Source organism: Ascaphus truei, chromosome 4, assembly GCF_040206685.1.
Source record: "Ascaphus truei isolate aAscTru1 chromosome 4, aAscTru1.hap1, whole genome shotgun sequence".
In the NCBI taxonomy this organism is placed as follows: domain Eukaryota; kingdom Metazoa; phylum Chordata; class Amphibia; order Anura; family Ascaphidae; genus Ascaphus; species Ascaphus truei.
The window spans coordinates 112,880,870-112,894,127 of NC_134486.1; the positions used below are offsets into that span (position 1 = coordinate 112,880,870).

General features: G+C 42.0%; 1 protein-coding gene across 1 annotated transcript in view; it reads left to right on the forward strand.

The window, feature by feature from the left end:
- Positions 1-9,306: 9,306 nt before the first annotated feature.
- The window catches only part of TMEM178A (transmembrane protein 178A), a 100,385-nt gene continuing 96,433 nt past the window's right edge, over positions 9,307-13,258 (forward strand). The window contains exon 1 of the mRNA XM_075596467.1: positions 9,307-10,165. Within this exon, the coding sequence (XP_075452582.1) occupies positions 9,745-10,165 (421 nt within the window). The 5' untranslated portion in view covers positions 9,307-9,744. The remainder of the gene's footprint in view (positions 10,166-13,258) is intronic.

Here is a 13,258-nt window from a genome sequence, read left to right on the forward strand (position 1 = left end):
TGTGAATTTATAATGACACAACCAAGTCCATACTTTATATATTTTGCCTGTTCTACTATACAGACCTCATCAGTCTCTTTTTCGGACATTGTTTACATCTAATACCCCAATAGAGATCTTTGCCCTCCCTTGTTTCTAGATCAGATTTAACACACTGACCAATTACTATTTAAGTATTCATCACCACTTAATATTGAAATACATAGTGAGTTCATTACAAGAAGATTCCTCCCCTTCCCATCTCCTATTGAAGCGATTGAGATCGCAGTAAACATATTAAATCTGACAATCACATTTATTAGCAAGTAAAATACAGAATGACATTTCATAATACCCATTAAGGGTAAAGTTGTGATTTATGTATGATATCTGCCGTAATGTACGAACAAACTGTGTCCACAACAATGTTATCCCACGTTATTAAGTCTCTAATAACACAAAGTATTATAACTTCCAACCATGTTCAACTCCAACTCCAGGTGCAATCTTAATTGATTTATTGAATGTTTTAGCTAAATTAGCATTCCCAAAGGGTATTTAAACAGCCACTAGCATGCTACTCATTATTCTCCTGACGAAGCCGTGAACAGTTTCTGGTGCTGGGCGAAACGCGTAGAGGAAACCAGCAGACCTATTTTGGTCTTGGAGGCGACCCGTAGCTGAAACCTAACCTGCAGCCGTGACGTCAGAGGACCAGACGGGCGCACAGAGGGAGGCTCCGATCGTGGATACAGTGCCGTGGCATTCAGCCTGATGACCCAGGGAGGCGGTGAGCTGCTCGGGACAACTCCTACTCACATTTTGTGACCAATGCTTTTATTATATTAGCACATTGTAAGTGCGCATTTTTTACCCATTCATTTTTTATAAAGTTTATATTATTGATCGCACTATGTAGTTTTCTCTCTCTTTATACATGCGGTTTATGCTGACGGAGTATCGATAAGGGGTCCGGTGCCTTTATACCATCAAGGGTGGCAACCCTATTTGCCAACTGCTTATATATACACTTTAGTCCTGTGAGTAGTACAGCTATATGAGCCAAGACACTGCCACATTTATTCACTGATTGCATTACGTCTGCACTTATATTTGTGTATCTTGTTTTGTTTTCTCAACCCATTATATGCTCCCCCTGGATGTTCTGAGATACTCCCCTACCTATTACCCATACCTCCTTCCCTATCCCCTCTACCCCCCCCCCCCCCCTTCCTTTTTTGTTCTTTGTATTTTTATTATTTGCTCCCCTCCACTCACTCCCCTCCACTCACACGGCCGAGTAGGGCTTGAAAAGCCGTGCAAACCCAATATGCGTGAATCAAGGATCACAATACATATGTTAGTTTGTATTTTGTATACATATATTGTCTACTCTGTATACTATGTATTTGTTCACCAATAAAATACAAGTTATAAAAAAAAAATCCATCAGAGAGAGAGCAGGAACATTAGGAGTGGCCAAATCAACAGTTTGGTACATTCTGAGAAAAGAACGCACTGGTGAGCTCTGCAACACAAAATGGCCTGACATCCACGGAAGACAACAATGGTGGATGATCGTAGAATCCTTTCTGTCATGGAACAGAAATACCCATGTCTGCCTTCTCTGTTTCAGCCCCCTTCCCTTGGCAGTTCTGCCTGCTAGCTGTACTTGGATTTTACTTTCCTTGCAGTTTTACTCCCAATGCAGATGGAATGGATACATTATGTAGCCCTTTTTCCTTCCAGTCTGTCACACCCCTGGTTGTTCTGTCCACATCTCCAGTCGTCCACGTTAATGGGCTTTCCCATTCCCCCCTCCCTGTCCTTGCTGACAGTTAGTGCATTCTCACTTCACTTTTAGTGTGACCCTTGCCCCTCACTTCCTTTTCCACCTAAGATCACAGTGAGTACAGACCTGTCTGCATCCACCCCTGGTAAGGCCTTTCTGTCTTACTGTAGTCTAACCTCATAGAAGCATTCCACATAGAGAAGCACTCTCTGCCTACACTACACCTACAAGTTCCTGTTGTTTTCTACTCCTGCAATAAAGTTAAGAAAGACATTAAGGACTTGTCATGCTTTGGAAGAGGGAAGACATGAGTTAAAGCTAACTGAAGCTATTCATACCTCAATACGTGACCCTAGTTTCAGGATACTTTCCATGGTAAAGAAAAAACCCTTCACAACATCCAGCCAAGTGAAGAACACTCTCCAGGATTTAGGCATAACATTATCTAAGTCTACCATAAAGAGAAGACTTCACGAGAGCAAATACACAGGGTTCACCACAAGGTGCAAACCATTCATAAGCCTCAAACCATTCATAAGCTTCAAGAATAGAAAGGCCAGATTAGACTTTGCCAAACAATATCTAAAAAAGCCAGCCCAGTACTGGAACAGCATTCTTTGGACAGATGAAGCTAAGATCAACCTGTACCAGAATGATGGGAAGAAAAAAATATGGAGAAGGCTTGGAACGGCTCATGATCCAAAGCATACCACATCATCTGTAAAACACGGTGGAGGCAATGTGATGGCATGGGCATGCATGGCTTACAATGGCACTGGGTCACTAGTGTTTATTGATGTTGTGACAGAAGACAGAAGCAGCCGGATGCATTTTGAAGTGTATAGGGATATATTGTCTGCTCAGATTCAGCCAAATTCAGCGAGGTTGATTGGATGGCTCTTCACTTTACAGATAGACAATGACCCAAAACATACTGCGAAAGCAACCCAGGAGTTTTTTAAATCAAAGAAGTGGAATATTCTGCAATGACCGAGTCAATCACCTGATCTCAACCCAATCGAGCATGCATTTCACTTGCTGAAGACAAAACTTAAGGCAGAAAGACCCACGAACAAACAGCAACTGAAGACAGCTACAGAAAAGGCCTGGCAAAGCATCACAAAGGAGGAAACCCAGCTTTTGGTGATGTCCATGCGTTCCAGACTTCAAGCAGTCATTGCCTGCAAAGGATTCTCAACAAAGTATTAAAAATGAACATTTTATTTATGATTGTGTTAATTTGTCCAATTACATTTGAGCCCCTGAAATAAGGGGACTGTGTATGAAAATGGTTGCAATTCCTAAACGTTTCATACAATATTTTTGTTCAACCCCTTGAATTAAAGCTGAAAGTCTATAGCATCTCAGTTGTTTCATTTCAAACCCAGTGGTGGAGTACAGAGCCAAAATTATGAAAATGGTGTCAGTGTCCAATTATTTCCTGACCTAACTGTATATATTGTGATACAATCACTGTCCCTATATATGGGCTGGAGTGTTGCAGATAGTATGCTTTCCAGCCTACAGGGAGTTAATTTCTCCTAATCAGGCAGGACTCCTGAGTGAACAGAAGTGTTTTAAAAGACAGACTGAGAGCTGCCATTGAGAAAGACTGCTTTCCCCAGAGAAGAGGGGGAGAGAGAAAGTTCTCCCCAGCTAAGAAAGCTGGCACAGCCCCTAGACGGTGGTCGCGGAGTCTGCTTGGACTGCCAGGGTTTGAATCCCAGAAGGAAGAATGAAGGACGCGAGACTGCACTGAAGAGGAGATGTCCTATCCATAAAGTTGGAACTTCAGAGGAGGGATTCTCTGAACTCTCGCAGGGTTCAGAGGAAACTACCTGGAGCCCCAACAGAACCAAATAAGAGAAACACTATTGTAGCCAGGTCTCCCCAGTGCTACCGCACCCCCCTCACTTGGCTGCCGATCGCGGGAGCCGCCGCGTCCAATGGCGGCTCCGTTCGGCAGTGGCAGGGGAGAGGGCGGTCAGGTCCTGGCTCGGGGGTTGCCGGGGACGCGTGCGGCCGGTTGCCAAGGCCGCACGCGCATCTCAGGGCTCCCGGCGCTCCCAGAGCCGGGCGGATAGGGCGCCGCCATTGCGGAGAGACTCGCGCATGCGCAGTGATCGCGCGAGGGCAGGAGAGCCCCAGATAGGTCGCGCATGCGCAGATAGGGGTAGGTAGCTAAGGCAGCTCTTAGGAGGTCGCGCGAGAGTAGGGAAGCATAGGGAGAGATTGCGGCGGCCATTAGGAGTTAGTGTAGGCAGAGGGGAGGAGCGCACGCGGCCCCAATGTTATAGTAAGGGCCTCGGGACTACAATTCCCAGGAGGCATAGGGAGACAGGCACCAGGTGCCTGATAGGAGCCAATAGGGCTGCAGGACTGCCCTGGAGGGATATAGATACATTTGGCGGGCTGAAGCTGCGTGTCAGTCAGGAAGAAGCAGGGCAAGGAGACAGACAGAGGAGGTAGGGTGCAGGAGCCGGAGACTCCCTGCACTAAGGCCCTAGTTAGCCCTGAGTCCCCAGTAGTGTGAGTGTTGCCAGGGACAGCCCTCAGGATAGGGAACCTGTCACTTACTTTAGTTGGCACTGGGGAACAGCAGGGAAGATAAGGACAACTGGGGGGGTTTCATAGCGGTAACCAATCCGGGGAGCCATAGCCCAGGGTCCTGTTGTGAATTAGTGGCACGAGACAGCTGGGGGGTTCATAGCGGTAACCAGTCCGGGGAGCCATAGCCCAGGGTCCGTGTTGCGAGTGGCGAGGCGAGGGGGGGGTTCATAGCGGTAACCAGTCCGGGGATCCATGGCCCAGGGCCCGTATTATGAGTAGGGTGGGTACAAGACCTACCTATATAGGATAGGCAACCCCGAAGGCCCTAGGAGATTGACCCTTAAGCCACTTAAGGATGCTGTGTTATAGGGACGCCTATAGTGTAGTATGTGTCATGTTGCTATTGTGTTAGTGAGGGACTCAGCGGATGCTGCGGTTCCAGTGAAGGAGTTCGGACCCACGTTGGGGTCACAGAGAATATCGCCAGGATAGGATCAGACGGATTCATCACGCGTCTGACCCTTTGTGAAGCGTTGCTGATCCGAGCACTGGAGTGCTCGGCAGGTATCTACAGTTCTAAGTGCACCACCGGGCCCTTAGCTTAATAGTGACTGCGCAGTCACCCATTGACTCTCTGCAAGAGTGCGGGACATTGGGTGGGGTTCTTTGGACACTGGGTGGGATCACCTAGTGTTGGGGAATCGTCCTGCGAGACGTCACGGTTAGTGTCTCCTCCTGAGAGGGACACAGGTTATATTATGAATGTGATGTGTCGTATTACATGTTAGTAAAGTCCTTAGTTATTATACCCCATTGTGTATGTGATCATTGAGTTTGTCCTGCGAGGATCCACTCCCTCTCTGGTGGGAGCCATCGCAGGTGGAGGCGCTGCACCTATTGAGTAAGTGGTTACCCCTAGTATAATTGCCCCAGGTTCCCAGTGGCGGAAGCTCAGCCCTCCTGTGAGCCTACAGGTATACGCACCACACCGGTAACACTGCATGTTCTACTCACCCACACTATATATGCGATTGGGTGGGGTGGAATACCCGTTACACTATATTGCTGTGTGCAGAGACTGTGTATGTTGAGATATAATAGTACCTGTTATGGGATTGTAACCAGCTTAGCTGGCCATCTAGATAGTAAGGGCTGAAGCTCAATGTGTAGTTAGAGTCCTATGAAGGAGTAGGTGTTGTTTTTATGATTTGTTTTGATTTAAAGTAACGGTGGGCCCGTTAGTGTATAATTTAACCCTGTAAATAAACCCCATGTAGAGAAATATAATATATATATAATATTTTTAGAAGGCATTTGAAATGTTGACAACGGTATTTATTTTCCGTTAACAATTTTGCAAACGTTTGTCCTCTCCTTTCAGTTCACATATATAACGCTTCATGTACATGTCTTTCATTATTAATTTTATATTTAAAAAAGTAATTTGCACCCATGAGGTTTGGAAATAGGGGTGCTGCAGCACTACCCCCTGGGTTTACACGTTTAAATTATCGTAATGTACAATATGTACGGTATGTTACTGATTTCATGTGTACAGCACCCGCACCTAATGAATTGTCCCTGCACTTCTGTTTGCACCATTAACAACTCTCAATTTTATTTTCCAGTTTGAGAAAGATACATGAAATATCTCATTTTTGTAGTATATTATTTTTGTATTGCACTCTTAAAGATAAACTGTCTATGGATAGTGATGGGTGAAACAGTTCAAATCCTGAACCACAGAATTCCACAGAATGTTTTTAACAAAATTAGACCTGCCCACTAAAATCCATATGCGGATTGGACACCACAAAATCCGGACGGATTAATTCAAATCCATCATTGAATACAATCCGGACAGATTTTTAAGAACCCATTGCCGGATTGTTGAGACCTTTCTAAATTAATAAATGTCTCTGCGGACTAAAGGCACTGGCTGATCCAAGGTGGGTCCAGATCTGCAGAATAATTTGCCGATACCTATATATGGACTCACCATCATATCCTTTGTGTTCATTAAAATGCTGCACATATTGTGTTCTAAACAAAAATACATCTAAACACAATGACCTCATTGGCATTCTGGGGATTCCCATCCATGCATAAATTATGAAATATCAGATTTTTATATTTTTAAACACAGACAAACACATTTGGGGACCCTTAACATGAAGATGATAGATAGATAGATAGATAGATAGATAGATAGATAGATAGATAGATAGATAGATAGATAGATAGATAGATAGATGGATGGATGGATGATAGATAGATAGAGAGATCAGAAAAGTAACACAGCGCTAATCACACAATCCTGAAACAACAAATATTAATAACAAGAAAAAAAATATCTAAATGAATAAATAAAATAGTCACAAGTCCAATCCTGAAATCAAAATCCAAGAGGTAGGGGTTCGATTGAATGCCAAATGCAAATGGGAAGCAGCTGTTTCTGGGAGGAATCTGCACAAAAACAAGAACACAGCGCACAGCCCTAGTGCATTACAAATAACAAAAATTTAATAAAAGGTAACGGGAGATAATGACCACTTACAGAAAGAAATTCATTGAAATTCACATAAGGGTATCTTTTCCCAATAGCACAGTACCGCTGAAAAAGCTGCCAGACTGCCGAAGAGGTATAAGTATGACCGCCTTGAGGGGCCCCCTGTCCGGGTTAATAAAGCTGCAGCAAGAGAAAGTCCTCCGACATCCACAAGTCCCGACAGGCACCGTTGGTAACAAAGGCAGTCCGCAGCCCACTCGCAGTCCAAAACAGCTGATGTAAATTCATCAGCACAAGGGAAGAGATACCTCTGGTACACAAATAGCTCCTCACTGCATGTGATGACGTCACCCGACGCGTTTCGTCAGCTGACTTTTTCAAGGGATCCCTTGTGTGAATTTTAATTAATTTATTTCTGTAAGTGGGCAATTTCTCCCTTTACCTTTTATTAAAATGTTGTCATTTGTAATGTAATATACCATTATTGTCCATCCTCTGGTCTCTTTGAGTCTCTTTTCTGTTATAATTTTTAGGTACATTCCATTAATTTATAGGTACATATTTAATTCATTAAGTATTTGGTTATTATTTATTTTATGACTACATCTGTTTTTTATTTATTTAGCCTATGTTGTATTATTATATTAATTATTTTATTGTCTTTAGTGATTTTTATATTGATATTATGTCATTATGTTTATAATTAATACTGTATATAAGATTTCATTGTTATGTTTCTCTTATCACTGATGTCCATTTCAGTTTCTGCAATTCAGTCAGTATGGGGGTTACATTTATTCCCCTGTAGACATCTGGTATCCACTCAGCAATTAGTGTTTCTCTGTATTCTGATTGATCTAATCTACTATAAAATTATGCTTCACATCTATGCTATTAACCCCTGATGAAGTCTTTTGAGATGAAACGCGTAGGGAGTGCCTTGTGGACGTGATATTGTCCAGTTTTATTATATACCACTCACTATTCTATCTACGGGACTATTTACATTTTGGTATACACTGATCCCAGCCGGCCACTTGCTGTTCTTGCGGGGACTGCTACCATTCGTATCCTGTGACGTCATCGAGTTCTCGCGTGATTTGGATCCGAGAATTCATTGCTGTGACGCTGGATTTGGAGAAGGGCGGCGTTCCTCACCTTCTCCGGTACACGGAGGTTACCATTAAGGTTGCTGCTATTCATCCACACCGGATAACTTCACCGGAGTCACCTGGTACCTGGTTCCTGCGTCTGGCTGGTGATTGAGTTGTACTCATAACTGCTTTTTATTCCATTATGTTTGTGAGTGTGTTTTCTACATCTTTTACTCCATAAATATTTTGTTATACTTTTTTACGCTATGAGTGCGCCTGTTTTTTGTTTGTCTGTTTTTATATATATATATATATCACAGTTTATTTGATTTTAGAACAACACTGACATTGGATACAAGTGTAACACATTAGCAGCTGTCCCTAAATACTTAAAGAACAGTATATTTATACACTATACTATATATATACTGTTCTTTAAGCATTTAGGGACAGCTGCAAATCAGTTACACTTGCATTCAATGTCAGTGCTGTTCTAAAATCAAAGAAACTATGATATGTCATTAGCTTAGAAAAAAAAATGTATGCACATGACAAATTTCGAAGAAAAAAAATGTATATGCATTCCCCTTTTAAACCCATTTTGTAATCATGGATCATAATGAATGTACAGTAAATATATTGTACAGTAGGACACTTGAGTCACTGCCCCTTTAACTTATTTTTGCAGTAAAACTACCTAAATATGTTTCCTTTGTGATATATATATATATATATATATATATATATATAAATATATACACATACACATACACATACACATATATATATATATATATATATATATACTGCTTGATAATATTTCTCCTGACCTTGTGCTATTGCTGGGTCTGGGAAGGGCACATACTGAGGGGGAGTAGATCATTATTGTGATTGATTAGAGTGTACATTATTCATTCACTTTGCAGGTATAAATATCCCTCCACCCCTTTGATTCTATGTGCACATTTGTAATTTGCAGACATGCAGCACTGACTCTGACTCCAGCATGCGAGCTTAGCATTTAGAGAGGCAAGAAAAGGCAAGCAGAAGAATGAAAGGAAAAGGAAGCAAAACATGAAAAAAGGAAGAGGGCAGTGAGAGAGAGAGAGAGAGAGAGAGGGAGAGGGAGAGGGAGAGAGGGAGAGAGGGAGAGAGGGAGAGAGGGAGAGAGAGAGAGAGAGAGTGTGTGTGTGTGTGTGTGTGTGTGTGTGTGTGTGTGTGTGTGTGTGTGTGTGTGTGTGTGTGTATGGTGAAAAGATGATCTGTGAAGAAAGGAGTAGAGTAGAAGGTGTACAGGATGAAATAAATAACAATGAATAGTGAGGAGAGAGAGAGAGAGAGAGAGAGAGAGAGAGAGAAGAGGGGGGGTAAGAAGAAATGAGAGGGGAGTAACGGTATAAAAAGGAGGGAACGCAAGGAGGAGAGAGAGAGGAGTAAAGACAGAGAAAGATAAGGACTGAAAAATAAAGCTGCTGCTGCCTGCATTCTACTCCCATGCAGCCTGAGAGCTTCGAACGCAGGAGGCACACAATAGGCTGAGCTGTGCCAGCATTAAGGTTTTGCACAACCCACAGCATCTTGGCTGCCCAGCTGGTGACTGAAACCAACCTGGGGGCAGTGGACAGAAGAAGGAAAGATGACCTTATGGTATTAGGATATGGAAAAGAAGCAGCTAGAGTGTTGCAGAGGTTGCATATCAGAGAAAGGGTGGCTGAATGGTTGGAAAGGCACAAAGAGGCTGAGAAAGGGGGAGTGCATTTGCCTGAATCAAAGCACCATGCCAGCCAGAGTCGCCTCGGTGTGATGCTGCAAAAGAAGACATGGAGACACGGGGCTTGGTCACTGCTATTAGCCTGGCTTTGAGCCTTTGCTCTTTGGTGTTGCTGGTCACAGCCATATTCACAGACCACTGGTATGAGACAGACACCCGCAGGCACAAGGAGATTTGCGAGAGCCAGGGCAACTCAGACCCCACAGACCAGAAGAACAGACTCATGCCTCTTTACCAGCTGCCCTTCCGAGGGGACTCTACCAAGAGCCGCCGGATGGGTCTTCTGTCCCCAGCTCCGGCTGGTGGGGTTAGGGAACCTGAGGATCTGCTGGAGAACTGGAGGTCCCTGCTGGGGTTGGGGGTGCTGGAGTCGGAGTGCGGGCGCCCACTCTTTTCCACCTACTCCGGGCTGTGGAGGAAATGCTACATAATGGGCATGGACAAGGACATTGACAACCTCATCCTGAAAGGTGGGCACTGGCAGGCAAGATGGCAAGGGAGGCAGAGAGGGCGGGGGAACGGGGCAAACTAATGGCACTTTAACCACACTTCTGATCTTAGAAGTACACATGTAAGTAGATTTACACATGTGAGCATATGAGTTTTTAACATACATGCATACATACATACATACATACATGTAAATATATAGACATACATACATGTAAAAATATATATATATAAAGTTCTCATTTACAATAATAGTGTATGAGTGCAGGAGAACAGTACTATGTATGTGCAGTAAGATATCTTAAACATAACATCTGAAAAAGAAAAACAGCTATCTGAACTAGTGTAAATATACAATTGATTCATACATATAAAGGTATTTTTTATCACGTTCGCAAAAAGTGTTTTTTAGATGCACATCGAACTATATATATATACTGTATGTATATATATATATATATATATATATATATATATATATATATATATATATATATATATATATCAAGATACTTTAACTCAGACCTGACTGATGCCAATAAAGTGATAACAATTATGCCACTTGTGCAGAATGTTAAATATCTAATTATAAGCTGTGTGGTTTCTCCATAACTCCTTCCTTTGCTCCATGTAATCACTCTCCAAACTAATGTTCACATTAAAGCAAACTAAAGAATAGGAGAAACACCATAGTGTTTCCAATGTTGTATCCAAAATACATCATAGTAAGCATACCATCCAACCCAATAAATGTTCTAATTAACTGGAATTTCCAAATTTCAACCAGGAGGAGCAAGTGACAGATAATGGAGCTCTTAGTTCTCAAAATTCTAATAATTTAAACAGCTGCGGTTGGTACACATAAAACCCCCTAAAAGTTTATATTTAAAGATATGTGTATTATGTTTTGGGACTGTAGCGTTGGACATACTAATCTTTTTTTGCAAGCAAATATTATTAGGTGTGTATACATTATTTTTTTGTACCTGTTCTCTGTTTTATTTGATACAAGTTTAGATACCTTGCAGTTTATAAACAGTGTAATATCCAGTTCTTCCCATTGACCTCTGTTAAACCACTTGTAATGATCTACTCCATTATTAACCATGTACCACACCTGAGATCCCTGAGAAAGACTAACTGCATTGATATTATGGGTCATTTTTTGCATAACAACCTTTGAGTTCTATTTATTTGCTAGTAGTAAGTATTTTACTTACTATCTGTGGGGTAATGTTGCACAATGTTTAGTTGTTATATGACTGCTTTTCTTGTGTCATGTTTTGATTCAAAATCCAGAAAAGAATTACAGCATGGTATTGACACAAAACAATGTGAACTTACAAAAATGATGGAGATTGTGTCTCTTCCCCCTACTGCATCTTACTGTCATTGTAGAGGGCACTGTACAAAGTAAAATAGTACAGGCACAGTATTGTTATTTTCCACTTCAGATGACATTGCCTTAACCAGATGGTTGTTTATCCAAGGGAGGGATATTATAGTATTTTTCTTCCCTGTGTACATTATGAATACACATAAACTGCTATCTGACATCTGGTTACCCTAGATAAGGTACATGGGATGTTAAACTTGTGACTCTTACCTGTATCTGCTTACTGCTCTCCAGAGTGTTTTATACCTGATGTCTTATCATCATACAGTATCGAGAAAACGTTTGTGAACCCCTTAATATTTTTTCATATTTCAACAAAGACAGAAAAGCCCAATGCTGCATCTAATAGTTAAATACTTCAATAATAATATTATCATGAGTAAGGGTCATTTAGTTAAAACCTTTGGCCAAAGCGTTATAAGCCTGCAAGCCGAGTCAAGGCATAACCAAATTTGCAGGTCCTAACACTAAACTGTAAAACTTCTCTTTTACCTCTGTTGGAGGGAGAATGACTGCAGTGGGTCTGTCCATACAGCAAAAGGAAAAAAAAACTTCCCACGATGTGGTGTGTTCTGGGGTTAGAGTTTGCTGGGATTGTGTGTTTGTTAATTTAAATGTTCAACTGGCATCAGTTGTTTGGAGGTTAGTGGACCCTCCTCTCAGGGTTTAAGCTCACCCCTCACCACTTTTTAAAGTAGGAAAGGTTTTTTCATTTTGCTGTATGGACAGATCCACTGCGGCCATTCTCCCTCCATTAGAGGTAAAAGAGAAGTTTCACAGTCTAGTGTTAGGACCTGCAACACATTAGCTAAGGCGAGAGTGGCCTGCAGATTCTTGGATGTTACTCTGGAGTCTTTGTGACTTCCTGTGACTGGATGATTTGCTGGTTGGTTCTTGGAGAGCTTTTTGTAGGATGACACTCCTGTGTGGAGTGACTGTGGTCTTAAACTTACTCCATCTGTCTGAAAGTGGATGGATGGTGGAGTCCCAAATCCTTATAAATGATTTTTGTAATCCTTTCTAGACTGATGAGCATCAATAACTGCCTTTCTGAGGTCCTCATAGATTTAATTTGATCGTGGAATGATGTGTTTCCACACACCTTTATGGTGAAGACCGAACTCACAAAGTTTCTGATGTTTATATAGGGTGGGGCATCCCAAACTCACCCCTGAAGATCTACCTAATTATTTAAACACCTGATTATAATTATCCCCTTTAATTTAGCTGATAAAACCAGGGTTTCACTTACTTTTGCACATACCCTGACTAGTAATTACTATAAGGTTTCTCCAACCTGCCAATTGTATTATCTGATAATACAGTATGGGGCAAGCACTTTTGCTTTTTGTTTATATATATATATATATATATATATATATATATATATATATATATATATAATCAGACAGAATACAAACAGCGCAACTTCAAACACTTATCTACAATATATGATATAAACTGTATACCACACAGTGAGAGGTGTTAAAATTACTATAAACTTTCCTTACACAGCCTGCTGCCAATTAGGTCCACGGCTCCACAAGTGCCGTATGTAGAGAAATATCCAAAGAATGACCTAGGCGCAAAACATGTGGAGAGGAGAAAAAGAAGGGAGGGTTCTCTCTCCCCTCGTGGCCTCCGGCGACTCCCGGTGGCACAAAGGAGCTATTGCGCGGCCGCAAATCCCTGCCGCCCTCCTCCTGCTCCTCGGGGA